General features: G+C 45.2%; 1 protein-coding gene across 4 annotated transcripts in view; it reads right to left on the bottom strand.

The window, feature by feature from the left end:
- The window catches only part of LOC124046346 (rho guanine nucleotide exchange factor 10-like), a 101,192-nt gene that overhangs the window by 10,321 nt on the left and 69,978 nt on the right, over window positions 1-20,893 (bottom strand). For all 4 annotated transcript variants that reach the window (XM_046366624.1, XM_046366626.1, XM_046366627.1 and 1 more), the window contains 2 exons: window positions 7,529-7,671; window positions 5,107-5,281 (listed from right to left, as the gene is read on the bottom strand). In XM_046366624.1, coding sequence (XP_046222580.1) covers window positions 5,107-5,281; window positions 7,529-7,671 — 318 coding nt within the window. The remainder of the gene's footprint in view (window positions 1-5,106; window positions 5,282-7,528; window positions 7,672-20,893) is intronic.

Raw genomic sequence — 20,893 nt, 5'->3', positions numbered from 1 at the left:
AGGAGGTATTGGAAAAGAATCACCAAAAGCATGGGCGTTTGAGCAAGCATTGTGAAATTCAAATGAAAACAGCTATAACCTAATTACACTCAGAGACCACAGTTCTCTGAAATACCGGTTCTCTGGAATTCCTCAGTGCAATCAAAGGATTTACGAGGGATCGTTCCAACAAGAGCGAGCATGAGAAGGACAACCCCACCTGGAGCACGGAGGACATGTAACACTCCATTCTATGCCAGCAACCGTGAAATTCTTCCAGATATTTGGTGACGTCACCCTCCCAACTAAAAACCCCTGTCTGAACCTGTGTTTCCTAAAACAAGCCAAACTGCAGGTCTGCAACTTCTCTAAACTGCTGAGAAACCTAGTTCACATAACACACATTGTCTTACCGCTCTCTGCTAGACTTCCGAGACCCGGTAAATACACAAATAGTGTGTAGTTAGTCTGTCTTGGTTCCTGTTGTTTGTTCACACAGTATGTATGGGTGCATCTGGAGTCTGAAATAAAACACTCCAGTTCTACATCAACAAGCATGCATCATCCTTCACTCTCAACAGGTATTGATCGTCCGGTCCCCTACCACGCCCACCATGGCCCAGTGAAGTTCCAAATGGCTTTTATGACACTACGGTTTGAGTCAGCAGGCTCTGCAGATCCAACACGTTCTCAAGCCTAGTCAATCAATCTAGCAGCAGCTGCCAACAACTGAAGAATAAGTACCTGGGTGGAACATTGTGGAAAAGCCCAGAACAGGAGGCAAATCCAGGCTTATAGGGGCGTACAATTACAACTCCCTCCACGGAGAGAAATCTGAACTTGCCCGGACAAATCACATTCAGATGTTTAGCCAGTGCAGGCCGCCAGTTCAAACCATGGTTGAAGAGAACTGGCAAAGTGGTACAGTGGGGGTTGGTTCAGTTGGCTGTTCCACTTTAAGGAAGGAAAACAAACAGAGTCCCATGACAGAGAGATACTGTAGATAGGGCATTAACACAGTGCTGTTATCAGAGGAAGTCAGCTCTTTAGTGATACACACAGACCGTAAGAGACCCTGCTTGGCCTAGAGGAGGAAGTCTTTCAAGTCGCTGGTCTGAGGTCTGTCCTTCAAGAGAAACTCTGTGGTTGAGGTCTCTTATTATTTAATGGGACCAAGGAGTCTTATTAAATTATTCCAGACTGGCTTTATCATTCACATCTGTGTTGAAAACCCTTGCTCAACCTCAATATTGGTGTTGGGCTGAGTTTCCCAGAAGGGTAGGTGTAGGGTAGGGTTAGTTACTGACTGGATATTGAAAGCATGCTGTACTGAATGAAAGTGTACTCTTGCTTTTCCACAAACCACCACAAAGTGATCCTTAAGAGACCCTTAGGTTTATGCAAGCCTTGATTCGATTGCATAATCAAATACTGGAGCACTATATGCAAGTAAACCATGCACGATGGGACATATGCCAAGATTTAACACAAGGTTTGCTGTGCAACTTGATGCCATGATATTGTCCCTTACTCTAATGCAATATATTACATTAAACTGCTTAAATTGGTTATCAAATATTATCTAACTCCCGTATGGTGCACTTATTTGTGTCTAATCTCTCTTTGAAAGTAAATATTTTATAGGGTACACAAAACCTTATGGTAATAATGGATGAGGCCAGTAAAATACTCAACTATGTACACACAGTCTAGGGCTTATAAACAATGGGCAGAAAGAACTCAGCTAACGATAGCACTGTTTATTATGCTTTAGACCGATATGTTACTGTAGGTTAGTCATTACTGGACACACACACACACACACACACACACACACACACACACACACACACACACACACACACACACACACACACACACACACACACACACACACACACACACACACACACACACACACACACACACACACACACACACACACACACACACACACAGATCCAGAGCCACAGCAGCTGTCACTATATAAAACACTCCACAGCAGAGTCAAATAGAGTTAAGAGTTCAAATAATGGAATTCAAACTTGAGCTCAAAAACAGTCGACTGGACGGCATCTTCAAAATACTTTACAACTTCAGAGGTGAGGAACTGTGGACAATAAACAGGAACCTCAAAACGCAGAGCAACCCTTATAATACAGCTGACGTTACTACAGTACAGCTGATGACAGAGGACCAGCAGCTGAAACTGACAGTATACAGGATCAATCCCAAAAAACTCAAATCAAACCAACCGAGCTGTTGTAGCAATATTAAAGAGCAGCCACAGATAGGAGAGAAAGATTACGACTAGTCCCCTCTAGACTGATGTAGGACACAGAGCTCTGACAACAGATTACTATTCACAACACAGCTGGCTCTGATTGAGATCCTCACTCTGGTCTGCTGCTCGTCTTTCTGACTACCATCTGGCCGTCGCTAAGATGTTTGAGGCGAGCTTCACCAGAATAAAGGACAAATCAAACTTGTCGTACCGAAACAACAAACGACGTATGATTTCGCCAAGTTACAGGACTCGGGAGCACTAAGTTTGTTACCATGGTAACAGCAACTGATGTAGCAACAGAGAAGGTAACTACATACACTATATATATATTCAGTGGAGGTTGAAATGATTGACACCCCTGATAAAGATGAGCAATAATGACCGTATAAAATAAATAATTAGAAAGACAGCTATATTAATGCTAAAAAAAAAAGTAAATTATATTATACTAATACAATTGATCAGGAGAGAGCGATTGTTTAAAAGTAATACTGTTTTTTTCTTCTCAAAAAAGGTAGGGGTCAAAATGATTGACACCCCTAAAGATTGTAATAAAATAGTAAAACGTTTTGTATTCGTGTGACTGTACAAACGTGTTGGATGCAGTTGCAATTTATTTTGGTTTTGTTTCAGATCATTTTGTGCCCTATAGAAATAAATGGTAAATAATGTAGTGTCATTTTGGAGTCACTTTTTTGTAAATAAGAATAAAATATGTTCCTAAACACATCTACATTAATGTGGATGCTACCATGATGAAGGATAATCCTGAATAACAATGAGTGAGAAAAGTCGCAGAGGGTCAAACAAAGATCATATAATTTGACCCTGACCTTTGAGAAAAAAACTTACTTGTTAAACAAAACCTCTTTCTCTGAGCAATATTGTATTAGTATAAAACATACAATTTACACCCCCAAATCTAGCATAAAATATAGCTTGTATTTGAAATGTATTATATTCTTATTTAGTTATTATTGAAAGAAGAGGGTGCAGAACCAATGTATATCGAGGTGCAACTAATGAAGGCCATTGTGGCCTGAAACATCTTTCTTTGAACTTTGAACTTAAATAAAACACATTGTTAATGGTGAGCGAGTGATACACTTTTCCTTTGCAGTTATTATTGCTCATTTTTATCAAGGGTGTCAATCACTTTGGTCCCCACTGTACATACATCATAGTGCTTGTATGGGATTATGACACACAATGTAATATTAATTCCGACTGTACATAGAGTATATACTGTTATTATCGTATGTTGACTGTAGGCAACTCCTGTTGGCTGTCCCCTCCCCCCTCCCCCACTTTATCCAACCCAAAGCGGCTTTACACAGTCCGACTGGTCTGTACTCGCCATTCATGACTAAACAGTCTTGCAAAATGTTCCACGAACTGAGCTAACTTGATCTATGACTATCCTATCCCTCTCTGTGTGACCGGATACAAAGACAACTACCTACTGATAAGCACGTAGTCTGGCCTACATCTGTAACAGCTTTGAATTAGTTGTAAACTTACACATTTTTAAGGCCCACTGCAGTCAAAATGATGTTTTCCTGTGTTTTATATCTCATTGTACAACAGCTGATGAAACTAACATTGTAAAAGTGTTACTTCCTGGTAGTTGCTGGTTGAAAATACAATCTACACAGGACTTTCTAAATCAGCAGGTTTGCAAGGATGGGAGTTTTGGCTTTCCATGGTGACATCAACATGCAGTAAATGGGTTAATAGACCAATAACTAAGAGAGTTCCAAAACACTCTGCCAATAACAGCTAGTTTTCAATTTTCCCCTCTCCACCCCAACCACTCCCAGACAGTCCTCTTCTCAAGCAAGACTTTTGCAAGATTGGGGCTTGAAACTTGTATTCTACCCTCACCCACACCCCAAACAAAACCTAGTAGAGAATGGGATGATGTTGAGTAAAGGAATGTTTGATGGTTCAATAGAGGACCAGAATGAGAGGTTCAGGTTTTTTGTCCACCCCAGGACTCTTTGAAGTGGACCGAAACAACCAACCTGTCACAACACAACCACAGAGGACACACCTGACTGTGATGTCATCTAATTACAGACAGGCACTGTGTGAGGCAGCCCTTTGAAACTGTGTTTATCATGACAAAGACCCGCACCATCGGATAAAAGTGGAGGGTATATTTGGGGGAAAAACCCACCAAGTACACAACGACCTGACGACTGACTGTCAAAAGCGATCCACTTCTACTTTGAGAGGACTACTCTGCTCTGTTCTTGCTGAGAAATAAACAGTTAATTCCCAGGATCCAGTCACTGAGTGACTTGGTTTACAGAGAGAACAAAGACATGGGTGTTGGTGGTTTGTGCAAACAGAGTTGATAAGACCACAGCATTACCCATAAATCACAGTACTGCAGGCTGAGGGTTGGCACAGCAATGTAACTGTATACTGACATCCTAAAGGTAAGGTTCACCTTTGAGTGTGTGGTTAAGCTGTGGAGAGGGGATTTGCTATGTGGAAAGTATGTTCTACTGCACAGGAGGGGTTGGTGGCACCTTAATTGGGGAGGACAGGCTCATAGTAATGGCTGGAACGCAATGAACGGAATGGAATTGAACTCAAATCCATGGTTTCTATGTGTTTGATACCATTCCATTCACGCCATTTCAGTGATTATTATAAGCTGTCCTCCACTCAGCAGCCTCCTGTGTTCTACTGTACTAGAGAAAAGGAGTTTGCAGGACCTATACTATACTAGAGCGTCTTGTATCAGCAGCAAAGATGTTCATACCATGTGTTGAATGCCAGAAAGTGCTGCTGTGGCATACAAGTGACAATTGTGACAACGATATCATTACCAGCCAGGATGTTGTGTACAGGGGTAGCGACGTTGATGTCCTGTAGAGGCTCCAGGGTCTCCGTGTGGAACAGTCTGAGGGTGGACCCAGAGCTGAAGGCTATCCAGATACCCACCCCAGCCACCACCATGTGGGATACAACCATGCCTTCCTCCTGGTGGGCCTCCAACTGCCTCTGACGGGGAGAGAGGGAAAAAGGATATTATACTGCACAGCCAAATGGCTCAGTTCTTCAAATGCGTTGTCTGTTTTTAGAGGTAGGGGGAGAAAACCCTACTAACTTACCCACCAATCAGGAAGAATCATGTCTCTTCAACAATCTCACACAGGAAATGCCTTTTACATGGTTGTATTTAGCATGCCAGTATATTTACACATCACCGAGTCACTGAGGAGTAGTCTTCATGTACAATACAGCTGTCCAAGTGATTTCAGAGGGTGGAGACAGACCGATCATCTGCACTGTACCGTCTACGCTGTGACAACACACTGACAGTAAGCCTGCTAAGATGCTGAGCCTTGTCCACATCCTAGTAATGGTACACAGTGGCGATAATATTACTGTTACTGACTGTTATGGCTAGGGATTATTTGGGAGAAACCATACATAAATAATAATACAAGATTGACTACGTTACTCCAATTGACATAATAGTAAACATTAGAGGGGTAGTAATTGTGTTTTGATTTGCATGATTGCTGTAGGTAGTGCTGAGCACAATAGCGACATCAGCTTTACTCGAAATATGAGCTATGAGGAAAGTCCTGTCTGCTTCTCATAGATCCACAATTTGATATAAACTTGCCTGGATTTGATTTCCCTAATTACAAAGCCAAATATGACTGAGGGCATTTCAGCTTACCCAATATGGACTACTCTGTGCCTCAGTTCTACTGCTATCAGTCAGAAAGAATATCAATTGTGGATTTAGTTGTTTTTAAGTAATTTCCCTGCGATTTTCTCAGCCTCGTACCCGGGAGGCACTACTGTAAAGCCATCAGCTGAGTGACATGGAATCTCCCTCATCCCTGTTAACGAAGGGAAACTCGACTTGGCCAAGGACAGTCTCACAGGCCTCGCAGCAGGGTTCCAGTATTAACAACAAGATCAGGTATTGTGTCACTGAACCTACATACATTTGAACCTCTCAGATGACCCCTCAATCCTCCTCCTCCTCCCCCTCCTCTACCAATCTCTCTCCTTCCTCTTCACCCCAGTCTCTCCCACTCGTTCCGTTTTGCCTGCCGCTCTACCTCCACCCCCCTTTCCCCATGTAGGTGCCAGGGTGTAAGCTTTCGGGGAGAAAGGCAGGTGGTCCTGTAATGAGCCTAATTACACTAACTGGATTATGAGTCACTGTGTGTCAGAGGAGGGGAGGGATGTTGTTATTCCAGGACGGACAGCAGGTGCTTGAGACCCGGAGTGTGACTCCAGGACGGACAGAGAACAACACAAAACGCTCCGGGCCTGGAGAGAGGGAGCGAGAGACCCCTCCCAGGTTCCTCTATACCGCTCTAACGCAATTAAGCCAGAGCCAAGAGCAGATGATATCACAGAGATTGGGCCAGAATTAGTAACCTAAAAATACATAACTAGACGTGACATGCCCTCCGGCCACGTTCTACATTCTAATGTCTAAGGCTCTAATCCAACCACACCTCATCTAGTGGTTTCACAGTTAATAGCAGTGAGCAACATATCCACATCAACAGTAGATAGCACTGTATCTTTAAGAGTAAAGCTACCAGAACCAGCGATGCTCTAGAGAGACTGAGCAGAGCAGATGCATGGTGTGGGACGGTAAGAATATCAGAACAGAAATGTGAAGCATGCCCAGAAAATGTGATGAATGCACCAACACCCACATCTATGCAACCGCAGAAGGAAACTCCAATGAGTTATGGACAAAATAATTTCAATTTCAGTTAAACAAACAGATCAAGAGGTCAATCAGAGTTCATCACAATTTTCATCTTCCAAATCCTTCATATTTGTACAACGCCACAACCTCTTAATATATATTTTTTTATAGAGGCCTTGCAATATAATATTTGAATAGTAGATTGGAGCTGCAAGTTGGACCACCCCACTTTGCAGTTGAACTGTAATAAAAGGTGTTCTCTAAACCACCACGAGCATGTCCTACATTCCTTTTTCATGAACCTGGGAAGCAGCTAGGATATTGAATTTGTGCTTTCTCTCCCACACATGAGCCTCAGTATCCTGAACTACACAGAGACACGGGAGACTTGGTCAGGTACAGATAAGAGTTATGAGAAAGGGTGAGATTACGAGATATTAGAGATAGGAAAGACAAGTACCTCCATGACAGTGTGAATGTGTGTGTGACATAAAAGTTATGAGACAGAGAAAGAGGCAGGGATCCATACAGCAAGTGAGATAAAGAGATGGTGTAGTTACCTCCACAGTGTGCGTGTTAGTGCTAATGATGAAGACTTGTCCTCCAGAGGAAGCCCAGACGTGGCCCTCCACAGCTAGCATGGCCTTCACTGGCAGAACCCCAAGCTTCAGCACCTTGGGAGAGTCTGGATTCCACAAGCCATCTGAAACACAAGCATACACACCATACAAATCCCTTAGAATACAGTGGAAAATCACTACAAATCTGGAAGAGCCAACAACTGAAGTGGAGCAAATATCACTAAGCAAGAATATTAATGCATTTGTTAGATATGTATGATCAGATTATGCATACATTAGTGACAGAGAACCCCTCATGTCATCTGCATTTATGATCTGCATAATAACACTGGAGGCCATTGATGGTTTCACAGGATTCACAATGAATATAGATGTACTGAGAGGCATTAGTCATCTGTAGAGCCAACCCACACACTTCCTACATACTGCTGTCTGCCTACTGCTATACAGAGCCCAGGACTCCACTGTGAACACCCAACACTGGTTACATTACAAATATAGCTAACACATTTCTCTGCAGGATTCATCTTTCTCCCTCAGTTTATAACCCAACTGCAACAGCTCAAGAACACATATTAGTGTAGGCAGGAGTTGTAGGATTAAATCCTGAAGAAAATTCAAGAAGCTTCGAAGTAGTGTAAAATAAGAAGTTCAATTCCTCCAGACATCTAACTACAGGAAATATCAGAGGCTTTACCAATTGTGTTTGTTTAAAGGGAACTCACACAGGCAGCTATTGAAAGGTGCGGTGCCATACAGGGAAGAATGGAGGGGGGGGACTTTGAGGTATAGTAATTACTAAGGAAGTAAGGGGCTCGGGTGGATTAAAAACACTGCTTTGTGTTTATTGTAATAATAACCACAGGGTGTGTGTGTGTGTGTGTGTGTGTGTGTGTGTGTGTGTGTGTGTGTGTGTGTGTGTGTGTGTGTGTGTGTGTGTGTGTGTGTGTGTGTGTGTGTGTGTGGATAAAGGACAGAGGGATTGAGAGTGAAATTTCAACAAGCTGAAGTGTGCAGGACTAAAACTGTGCATGTGTTTAAACATCATTCTCCATCCCAGCCAGTCTTATGTAACCTGCCTCTCTGTTACAGCGTGTCGTCTACAGAGCCAGTTCTTCCCCTTCTACACACTAACATTCTATCATGTCAATGTGACGACCCTCCCACTCTGTCTGCCGTATTCTGTCTTTGTTCTTGTTTCCTTATTAGGATGCCGGTGGGCGGAGTTGAGAGGGTCGTCAGCTACATGGGAAACACCTGGGCCAGGTGTCTCCCAGGATAAATAGACCTCTTCCACATTCATGGAGGAGACTCTCTCCATGCAGACACCTGTTGTAGATTCTGTTGTGGTTCTTGGTGGCCTTTTGTTTGTTTGCTTTGGCACCTTTCATCACCCTGCATTATCACATTCATGCATGCAAAACACTCACTTACACTACTGATTACTGATTACACACACCATTGTATATTATACTTAGTTACTTATTTAATAAATATAGATTTTGCTACTCCTTATCTCCACGTTGTCTCCCTTTGTTACGGGCTTTGAGCCGGTTCGTGACAAGTGGGGACTCATCCGGGATCTTTGAACTATTGGTTTGGGAGACCGTGGAGGTACGTGTTTGGTTTGAATATGGTGTTTGAGTGTGATCGGCCCAGTATTGGTTGCCTTTGTTGTTTGGTTTGTGTGCTATGTTGGAGAGAGTATAATGGTTAGTTTCCAGGCCCTGCCTAGCCTGAACTCTTGTTCTACTTTCTGTTGGGACGTCAGTCTGAAGTGAGTAATCTGCTGTGTACCTCGGTGGGAGATTTGGGTAGGGTAGTGGGAACTTGCGGTTATTGCCTCGGTTTAATGAAAGGGACCCCGAGACATTCTTTTCGTTGTTTGAGCGGGTTGCTGACGCTAGGAGTTGGCCTGATTCTGACCGCACTTTAATGTTGCAGTGTGTGCTGACTGGTAAAGCGCAGGAAGCATATTCAGCTCTTAGTGTACACGACAGTGCCAGTTATGATAAAGTTAAAACAGCTGTGTTACAGATTTATGAATTGGTCCCTGAGGCTTACCGTCAACGATTTAGAACTTTAAAAAGGGACGATAACCAGACTCATGTTGAGTTTGCGCGACAGTTATCTTTACAGTTTAATCGCTGGTGTTCCGCCTCTGCAGTTGTGACTTTCCAAGGGCTGTGTGATCTGATTATGTTAGAGCAATTTAAGGACACAATTCCTGATCGTATTGCCACTTATATTAATGAACAGAAAGTAAAGAATGTTGCTGAAGCTGCGGTTTTGGCGGACGAGTATGTGTTGACTCACAAAAGTGTCTTTGCAAAACCCCGTATTCGGAAAGAGTGGGGGCATTCGGATAGATTTGGGCTTTCGCTCACCGAGATACTTTGGTTCTCGGGCAGAGTTCTATTCAACTAGGGTTGAACCTGACTCCCATGGTAAGGCTGACTTTGGGCAGGAGTGTCACTACTGTCAAGGTTCAGGTCATTGGAAAACGAATGTCCACTTCTCAGGTCAAAGGGTGCTTACGCTAAATCTAAGCCTGCTGCGTTAGCTGCACCTGTTCCACATCAGTTCATTCTTGACTCATTTCCTCAGGCCCAGGAGAATGTGAAAGTCCATATTGATCCAGACTATTTACCTTTCATTACAGAAGGTTTTGTGTCTATGTTAGGAAGTAAAGACCTAGTGCCAGTGAAGATCCTGAGAGACACAGGTGCCTCTGAATCATTTGTGTTGGAGTCTGTGTTACCCTTTTCTGCTGAGACTGATTCGGGGAATAGTGTTCTAATTAGGGGAATAGGTTTGAACACTCTGTCAGTTCCATTGCATAAACTGATGTTGGATTGTGGGCTGGTGAAGGGTGAAGTTGTTGTGGGGGTGCGTCCTTCGTTGCCTATTGAGGGTATCGACGTTATCCTTGGGAATAACTTGGCAGGTGAGCGTGTATGGCCAGTCGTGTTTCCATCTCTAGTGGTTTCCACTAAGCCGTCATTTGTTGGGATTCCTGATGAGAGTGTACAGAGTTTCCCAGAGGTGTTCTCTGCGTGTGCAGTGACACGTTCTATGAGCCGTGGCGAACTAGTCACTGCGCCGACTAATGATAATAATACAAAGTATGTCACTGTCTTCCCTGTTATCCCGTTATCTGTAACCCGCTCAGATCTAATCAATGCTCAACGGGATGACCCCACGTTGGAAGAGTTGCGTGATCAAATTGTGCCTATAGAACAGTTGGGAGATGTCGCCCATGGCTATTTTCTCCAAGAGGATGTCCTGATGAGAAAGTGGGTGTCTCATGATAGTGTTTTTCTGGGGGAGGCAATTAGTCAAGTTGTTGTACCAGTTAAGCTTCGTGAGTTGGTGTTGGAAACTTCTCACAGCGACGTTGCTGGACATATGGGGGTGAGGAAAACCTACAATCGCATATTAAGACATTTCTTTTGGCCTAGATTAAAGAGGGATGTTTCTGATTTTATCAAAACTTGTCACACATGTCAATTAACTGGTAAGCCTAATCAAGTTATTAAACCAGTACCATTGTTTCCTATTCCTGTACTCAGCCAACCTTTTGAGTATCTGATTATTGACTGTGTGGGTCCTCTGCCTCGTTCTAAAAGGGTAGCAGTTACCTGTTCACTGTGATGTGTCAGACCACTAGGTTTCCTGCTGCCTATCCTCTCCGATCTATCACGACTAAATCGGTGTTAAAAGCTTTGACTCAGTTTCTCTCATTGTTTGGAATCCCTAAGGTCATTCAGAGTGATCAAGGATCTAATTTTACCTCTAATCTGTTTGGTCAGGTTCTTCAACAGCTCCATATTAAACACAATGTGTCTAGCGCCTATCACGCGCAAAGTCAAGGAGCACTGGAACGTTTCCATCAAACACTTAAGTCTTTGTTGAGAGCTTATTGTACTGAGATGGATAAGGATTGGGAGGAGGGGTTGCCTTGGTTACTGTTAGCCGCTAGGGAAGTTTCACAGGAGAGCACAGGTTTCAGTCCAAATGACCTTGTGTTTGGACATAGGGTGCGTGGACTTTTATCTGTTCTCCAGGATGACTGGAAGTCTCCCGAGCCTCCTCAGTCCCTGTGTTCGTATGTGTGTGATTTCCGGCGACGGCTGTATGCCGCTGGTGAAATGGCTAAAGAGAAGTTATCATCTTCACAGGAGAGGATGAAGGGCATATTTGATCGCCGAACTGAGCCTCGTCACTTTAGTCCAGGTGACCAGGTTCTTGCTCTGCTGCCAATTGTTGGTTCTCCTTTTCAAGCCAAATTTCAAGGTCCATATACAGTGGTGCGCCAGTACACTGAGCAAAATTATCTAGTTGCCACTCCAGAACGGAGGAAAGCACACCAGCTGTGCCATGTAAATCTGTTAAAACCCTATTATGCACGTTCCTCTGAGACTGAACAGTGGGATTCTACAGAGGACGGTAAACCTGTTCTTTTGGCTGATACCGTTGTTTCCTTGGGTTCTTGTCGTGCTAGACCTGTGCATGAGGAGGAAGATGTTCCTGGTCCTGACGATTGTATATTGCAGGGTAGATTGAAAAATTCAGAAACACTGGATATTTTAGACAGTCTTCTCACTCACCTACCTGTTGATGAGCGGAAAGAGATGGTTGGTCTGATTCAGAGATTTCCAGGTTTATTTTCTGATACACCTACACGTACAAACTTAATAGAACATGATATTGACATTGGAGGTGCTGACCCCATTCGTCAGCGGTTCTATAGAGTTTCTTCAGAGAAACTACGTTGTCTGGATGCTGAGGTCAAGTACATGCTGGAGAGTAAGATAGCAGAGCCTTCTTTCTCCAGTTGGGCTTCTCCCTGTATCTTGGTCAGTAAACCGGATGGAACAAACCGTTTTTGTACGGACTACCGTAAGGTAAACAGTGTCACAGAGCCAGATTCATTTCCTCTTCCTCGGATGGAGGACTGTGTTGATCAAGTCGGTGCAGCTAAGTTTGTGAGCAAATTTGACCTGTTAAAAGGCTATTGGCAGGTGCCACTGACGAGTAGGGCACGTGAAATCTCTGCCTTTATTACACCCTTTGGTCTGTACTCGTATTCAGTTATGAGTTTCGGTCTGCGCAATGCACCTGCCACTTTTCAGCGACTTATGAACAGGGTTGTCGCCGGTCTGACCGGGTGCGCTGTTTATTTGGACGATGTAGTGATCTATGCAGATACTTGGGAAGAACATCTGTCCCGTATTCAAGCCTTGTTCGAACGTCTGGCTGCGGGTCGCCTCACAATCAATCTGGCAAAATGTGAGTTTGCTCAGGCGACCATTACATACCTTGGAAAAGTGGTTGGGCAGGGTGAAGTGCGTCCTGTTCGGGCTAAAGTGGTGGCTATTGATGCTTTTCCACCACCAACTACTAAAAAGGAACTGATACGTTTCTTGGGCATGATTGGTTATTACCGTAGTTTTTGTAATAACTTCTCTACTGTGGTCGCTCCCTTGACAGATATGCTGAAAGCTAAGGCTGTTTACGTTTGGTCTACTCGTTGTCAACACGCTTTTGAAGATTCAAAGAGGTTGCTTACCTCAACTCCAGTGCTGGCTGCTCCTCGCATGGATTTGTCATTTACCTTGCAGGTGGATGCTAGTCATGTGGGGGCAGGTGCAGTTTTGCTGCAAGCAGATGTGTCTGGGATTGAGAGGCCTGTTAGTTTCTTTTCTAAAAAGTTTAACGATTATCAGTTGAACTATTCGGTTATTGAAAAGGAAGCGCTAGCACTCATTTGGGCGCTACAACACTTCGAAGTGTATGTCGGGTCGGGGGTAGTACCTATTGTGGTCTACACCGACCATAACCCCCTCACTTTTTTGAGGTCCATGATGTGTCCAAACCAGAGGATAATGCGATGGTGTTTATTTTTACAATCATTCCATCTCGATGTGAGGCACATCCGGGGACTGAAAACGTGATTGCTGATGCGCTCTCTCGTGCGCCCTGTTCCTAATGTTTACGTGACTGACCATTGTTTCGTATTGTCATGTTCTCTCTGTCCTGTCTGCTCCCTCCTGGTCTTGTTTTCTTTCCTCTTAAATGTTGCTTCCTGTGCGAAGGTTGCTGAGGTCTGGGGAGGAGGTTGGCTGGGGCAAATTGTAAGTGTGAACACGTAAACCCTCATCAATTTGGGGCACAGAGGCCTGTGTCAATTTGGGACGCAGAGGCCTGTGTCAATTTGGGACGCGGAGGCCTGTGTCAATTTGGGACGCGGAGGCCTGTGTCAATTTGGGACGCGGAGGCCTGTGTCAATTTGGGACGCGGAGGCCTGTGTCAATTTGGGACGCGGAGGCCTGTGTCAATTTGGGACGCGGAGGCCGATGTCAATTTGGAACGCGGGAGGCTGGTATGTTGTTCCGGGGTCCTTGTTGGTCCCCGGTTTTATGGGGGGGAATGTGACGACCCTCCCACTCTGTCTGCCGTATTCTGTCTTTGTTCTTGTTTCCTTATTAGGATGCCGGTGGGCGGAGTTGAGAGGGTCGTCAGCTACATGGGAAACACCTGGGCCAGGTGTCTCCCAGGATAAATAGACCTCTTCCACATTCATGGAGGAGACTCTCTCCATGCAGACACCTGTTGTAGATTCTGTTGTGGTTCTTGGTGGCCTTTTGTTTGTTTGCTTTGGCACCTTTCATCACCCTGCATTATCACATTCATGCATGCAAAACACTCACTTACACTACTGATTACTGATTACACACACCATTGTATATTATACTTAGTTACTTATTTAATAAATATAGATTTTGCTACTCCTTATCTCCACGTTGTCTCCCTTTGTTACGGGCTTTGAGCCGGTTCGTGACACTTCGTAGGAACAGCCAATCAGACCGCAGAGAGTGTGATGTTACAATAGTAGACATACATCTAGAAATACATCTCATGCTGAAAGATAAAAAGGACAACAAATGGATCACGACATAAAACCTGGCACTGATGAGGACACTCCCATTCAGGAATTGTACAAGGAAATATCAGGCTACTTCACCAGATTACATAATATAGCTTGAGATGTTTCATTCCATGTCCTTATTCTCTGACTGGCTGGCAATGGCATGCGGTCTCTGCGGAGCCATTCACACACACATAAACAAAGAAGAACTAGCATGGCAGAATGGGGCTGGCTGGGGGTTCAGACAGGGCTTTGCCTACGGCATTGTGACAAGATCACGCACAATCACTCAGCCACAGGCAGGCAGGGCATAGCCACAGCACAGCTAAACACATGGAATTCAACTTGTGGTGCTCTGGCGATACGGATAGTGACTCACACACACTCACAAGTTTGGGGTCCCTTAGAAATACAGTGTAGACATTGTTAATTATGTAAATTACTATTGTTTATTTATTTTTTATTTCACCTTTATTTAACCAGGTAGGCTAGTTGAGAACAAGTTCTCATTTACAACTGCAACCTGGCCAAGATAAAGCATAGCAGTGTGAACAGACAACAACACAGAGTTACACATGGAGTAAACAATAAACAAGTCAATAACACAGTAGGGGAAAAAAAGAGTCTATATAGAGTGTGCAAAAGGCACGAGGAGGTAGGTGAATAATTACAATTTAGCAGATTAACACTGGAGTGATAAATTATCAGATGGTCATGTGCAGGTAGAGATATTGGTGAGCAAAAGAGCAGAAAAGTAAATAAATAAAAACAGTATGGGGATTAGGTAGGTAAATTGGGTGGGCTATTTACCGATGGACTATGGACAGATGCAGCGATCGGTTAGCTGCTCAAATAGCAGATGTTTGAAGTTGGTGAGGGAGATAAGTCTCCAACTTCAGCGATTTTTGCAATTCGTTCCAGTCACAGGCAGCAGAGAACTGGAACGAAAGGCGGCCAAATGAGGCTTTAGGGATGATCAGTGAGATACACCTGCTGGAGCGCGTGCTACGGGAGGGTGTTGCCATCACGACCAGTGAACTGAGATAAGGCGGAGCTTTATCTAGCATTGACTTGTAGATGACCTGGAGCCAGTGGGTCTGGCGACGAATATGTAGCGAGGGCCAGCCGACTAGAGCATACAGGTCGCAGTGGTGGGTGGTATAAGGTGCTTTAGTAACAAAACGGATGGCACTGTGATACACTGCATCCAGTTTGCTGAGTAGAGTATTGGAAGCTATTTTGTAGATGACATCGCCAAAGTCAAGGATCAGTAGGATAGTCAGTTTTACTAGGGTAAGTTTGGCGGCGTGAGTGAAAGAGGCTTTGTTGCGAAATAGAAAGCAGACTCTAGATTTGATTTGAGATGTTGATATGAGTCTGGAAGGAGAGTTTACAGTCTAGCCAGACACCTAGGTACTTATAGACGTCCACATATTTTAGGTCGGAACCATCCAGGGTGGTGATGTTAGTCGGGTGTGCGGGTGCAGGCAGCGAACGGTTGAAAAGCATGTATTTGGTTTTACTAGCGTTTAAGAGCAGTTGGAGGCCACGGAAGGAGTGTTGTATGGCATTGAAGCTCGTTTGGAGGTTAGTTAGCACAGTGTCCAAGGAAGGGCCAGAAGTATACAGAATGGTGTCGTCTGCATAGAGGTGGATCAGGGAATCGCCTGCAGCAAAAGCAACATCATTGATATATATATACAGAGAGAAGAGTCGGCCTGAGAATTGAACCCTGTGGCACCCCCATAGGGACTGCCAGAGGACCGGACAACATGCCCTCCGATTTGACACACTGAACTCGTCTGCAAAAGTAGTTGGTGAACCAGGCAAGGCAGTCTTAAGAAAATACGAGGCTACTGAGTCTGCCAATAAGATTTTTATTTATTTTACCTTTATTTAACCAGGCAAGTCAGTTAAGAACAAATTCTTATTTTCAATGACGGCCTAGGAACAGTGAGTTAACTGCCTGTTCAGGGGCAGAATGACAGATTTGTACCTTGTCAGCTCGGGGGATTAAACTACCCTGCCGCCCCAAGAATATGGTGATTGACAGAGTCGAAAGCCTTGGCCAGGTCGATGAAGATGGCTGCACAGTACTGTCTTTTATCGATGGAGGCTATGATATTGTTTAGGACCTTGAGCGTGGCTGAGGTGCACCCGTGACCGGCTCTGAAACCAGATTGCACAGCGGAGAAGGTACGGTGAGATTCGAGATTGTCAGTGATCTTGTTGACTTGGCTTTCGAAGACCTTAGATAGGCAGGGCAGGATGGATATAGGTCTGTAACAGTTTGGGTCCAGGTTGTCTCCCCCTTTGAAGAGGGGGATGACCGCGGCAGCTTACCAATCCTTGAGGATCTCAGACGATATGAAAGAGAGGTTGAACAGGCTGGTAATAGGGCTTGCGACAATGGTGGTGGATAGTTTCAGAAATAGAGGGTCCAGGTCGATTAGAAAGGCCTGCTCACAGAAGTGTTTTAGGGTGGTCGTTTGACCGCGGACCCGTAGCGGATACAGGCAATGATGCAGTGATTGCTGAGATCCTGATTGAAGACAGTGGAGGTGTATTTGGAGGGCCAGTTGGTCAGGATAACGTCTATGAGGGTGCCCTTGTTTACAGATTTAGGGTTGTACCTGGTGGGTTCCTTGATGATTTGTGTGAGATTGAGGGCATCTAGCTTAGATTGTAGAACTGCCGGGGTGTTAAGCATATCCCAGTTTAGGTCACCTAACAGAACAAACTCTGAAGCTAGGTGGGGGTCGATCAATTCACAAATGGTGTCCAGGGCACAGCTGGGAGCTGGGGGGGGGGGGGGGGGGTCGGTAGCAGGCGGTGAGAGACTTATTTCTGGAGAGAGTAATTTTCAAAAATAGTAGTTCGAACTGTTTGGGTATGGACCTGGAAAGTATGACATTACTTTGCAGGCTCTCTCTGCAGTAGACTGCAACTCCTCCCCCTTTGGCAGTTCTATCTTGACGGAAAATGTTATAGTTGGGTATGGAAATCTCAGAAATTTGTGGCCTTCCTAAGCCAGGATTCAGACACGGCAAGGACATCAGGGTTGGCAGAGTGTGCTAAAGCAGTGAGTAAAACAAACTTAGGGAGGAGGCTTCTGATGTTGACATGCATGAAACCAAGGCTTTTTCGATCACAGAAGTCAAGAAATGAGAGTGCCTGGGGCATGCAGGGCCTGGGATTACCTCCACATCACCTGAGGAACAGACGAGGAGTAGGATGAGGGTGCGGCTAAAGGCTATCAAAACTGGTCGCCTAGAGCATTGGGGACAAAGAATAAAAGGAGCAGATTTCTGGGCGTGGAAGAATATATTCAGGGCATAATGCGCAGACAGGGGTAAGGTGGGGTGCAGGTACAGCGGAGGCAAGCCCAGGCACTGGGTGATGATAAGAGGTTGTGTCTCTGGACATTCTGGTTGTAATGGGTGAGGTCACCACATGTTTGGGAGGTGGGACAAAGGAGGTATCAGAGGTGAAGAGTGGAACTAGGGGCTCCATTGTAAACTAAAACAATGATAACTAACCTGAGGCCGGTTGAAGGCACAGCGGATGGCGTATTCGTCGGCAGACCAGTCGTGGTGGTGCGGCGGGAAGCCGTGTCGAAAGAGAATCCAAGCCAGATGGCGAAAGAGGTATTGTAGTAATTTAGTTTGCTAGACGGGAGATGCACCGGGCTCACGGCTAACTGGTGCTACCTTCGTGGCAGTGGCGTTGGCCAAATCGGAAGCAGCGGTGATCCAGTGCCAAGGTCCAGAGTTTACAGCAAGGATCCGGTGGAGTATTGGGCTCTAGCCATGCATGAGTGGGGTCTGGGTGAACAGCTGAGTATGCCGGGAGGTGGGCCTCAGGAATAGCTTCGGTACTGGGTGCCACGGTGCGAGCAAGCTAGCTGTGAGCTAGCAAGCTGCAAGCTGTGAGATAGCTAACTGCAAGCTAGCTGTGAAGATCAGAAGTTCTTGAATGTGTTCTAAAATTGAAAATAGCAATTCCGTATTACATTGGGTGAGACAGGTTACCGGAAGGTATAATCAAATTAAAAATCGAGAAAATATTATATAAATTTCAATTTATTTTCACAAAAAATACAAAAGTATGAGAGGACAAACACGTCTTCATTGTTGCTGGAAACTGAAGATTTTTTATGGAATATCTACATAGGCCCGTTATCAGCAACCATCACTCCTGTGTTCATATGGCAAGTTGTGTTAGCTAATCCAAGTTTATCATTTTGAAAGGATAATTGATCATTAGAAAACACTTTTGCAATTGTGTTAGCACAGCTGAAAACTGTTACTCTGATTAAAGAAGCAATAAAACTGGCCTTCTTTAGACTAGTTGAGTATCTGGAGCATCAGCATTTGTCGTTTCGATTACATGCTCAAAATGGCCAGAAACAAAGATCTTTCTTCTGAAACTCGTCAGTCTATACTTCTTCTGAGAAATGAAGGATATTCCATGTGAGAAATTTCCAAGAAACTGAAGATCTCGTGCAACGTTAGGTACTACACCCTTCACAGAACAGCGCAAACTGGCTCTTACCAGAATAGAAAGAGGAGTGGAAGGCCCTGGTGCACAACTGAGCAAGAGGACAAGTACATTAGTGTCTAGTTTGAGAAACAGATGCCTCACAAGTCCTCAACTGGCAGCTTCATTAAATAGTACCTGCAAAACACCAGTTTCAACATCAACAGTGAAGAAGCGACTCCGGGATGCAGGCAGAGTTGCAAAGAAAAAGCCATATCTCAAACTGGCCAATAAAGAGCTTCTGGTCAGCGGGGTGGTGGCACCGGGATCCTCATCTCTCCCAAGTGGTCATTCTCTCTTTCTCCCCTTACCCATCTGTCTCTCGCCTCCTTTGAATTCCATGCTGTCACAGTTACCAGCCCTTTCAAGCTTAACATCCTTATCATTTATCGCCCTCCAGGTTCCCTCGGAGAGTTCATCAATGAGCTTGATGCCTTGATAAGCTCCTTTCCTGAGGACGGCTCACCTCTCACAGTTCTGGGCGACTTTAACCTCCCCACGTCTACCTTTGACTCATTTCTCTCTGCCTCCTTTCCACTCCTCTCCTCTTTTGACCTCACCCTCTTACCTTCCCCCCCTACTCACAAGGCAGGCAATACGCTCGACCTCATCTTTACTAGATGCTGTTCTTCCACTAACCTCATTGCAACTCCCCTCCAAGTCTCCGACCACTACCTTGTATCCTTTTCCCTCTCGCTCTCATCCAACACCTCCCACACTGCCCCTACTCGGATGGTATCCAACCTTCGCTCTCTCTCCCCCGCTACTCTCTCCTCTTCTATCCTATCATCTCTTCCCTCTGCTCAAACCTTCTCCAACCTATCTCCTGATTCTGCCTCCTCAACCCTCCTCTCCTCCCTCTCTGCATCCTTTGACTCTCTATGTCCCCTATCCTCCAGACCGGCTCGGTCCTCCCCTCCCGCTCCGTCGCTCGATGACTCATTGTGAGCTCACTGAACAGGGCTCCGGGCAGCCGAGCGGAAATGGAGGAAAACTCGCCTCCCTGCGGACCTGGCATCCTTTCACTCCCTCCTCTCTACATTTTCCTCCTCTGTCTCTGCTGCTAAAGCCACTTTCTACCACTATATTCCAAGCATCTGCCTCTAACCCTAGGAAGCTCTTTGCCACCTTCTCCTCCCTCCTGAATCCCCCCCCTCCTCCCTCTCTGCAGATGACTTCGTCAACCATTTTGAAAAGAAGGTCGACGACATCCGATCCTCGTTTGCTAAGTCAAACGACACCGCTGGTTCTGCTCACACTGCCCTACCCTGTGCTCTGACCTCTTTCTCCCCTCTCTCCAGATGAAATCTCGCGTCTTGTGACGGCCGGCCGCCCAACATCCTGCCCGCTTGACCCTATCCCCTCCTCTCTTCTCCAGACCATTTCCGGAGACCTTCTCCCTTACCTCGCTCATCAACTCATCCCTGACCGCTGGCTACGTCCCTTCCGTCTTCAAGAGAGCGAGAGTTGCACCTCTTCTGAAAAAAATTACACTCGATCCCTCCGATGTCAACAATTACAGACCAGTATCCCTTCTTTCTTTTCTCTCCAAAACTCTTGAACGTGCCGTCCTTGGCCAGCTCTCCCGCTATCTCTCTGAATGACCTTCTTGATCCAAATCAGTCAGGTTTCAAGACTAGTCATTCAACTGAGACTGCTCTCCTCTGTATCACTGAGGCGCTCCGCACTGCTAAAGCTAACTCTCTCTCCTCTGCTCTCATCCTTCTAGATCTATCGGCTGTCTTCGATACTGTGAACCATCAGATCCTCCTCTCCACCCTCTCCGAGTTGGGCATCTCTGGCGCGGCCCACGCTTGGATTGCGTCCTACCTGACAGGTCGCTCCTACCAGGTGGCGTGGCGAGAATCTGTCTC

This window comes from Oncorhynchus gorbuscha, linkage group LG10 (assembly GCF_021184085.1).
Source record: "Oncorhynchus gorbuscha isolate QuinsamMale2020 ecotype Even-year linkage group LG10, OgorEven_v1.0, whole genome shotgun sequence".
Lineage (NCBI taxonomy): Eukaryota > Metazoa > Chordata > Actinopteri > Salmoniformes > Salmonidae > Oncorhynchus > Oncorhynchus gorbuscha.
This window is presented reverse-complemented; position numbering and strand designations above follow the sequence as displayed.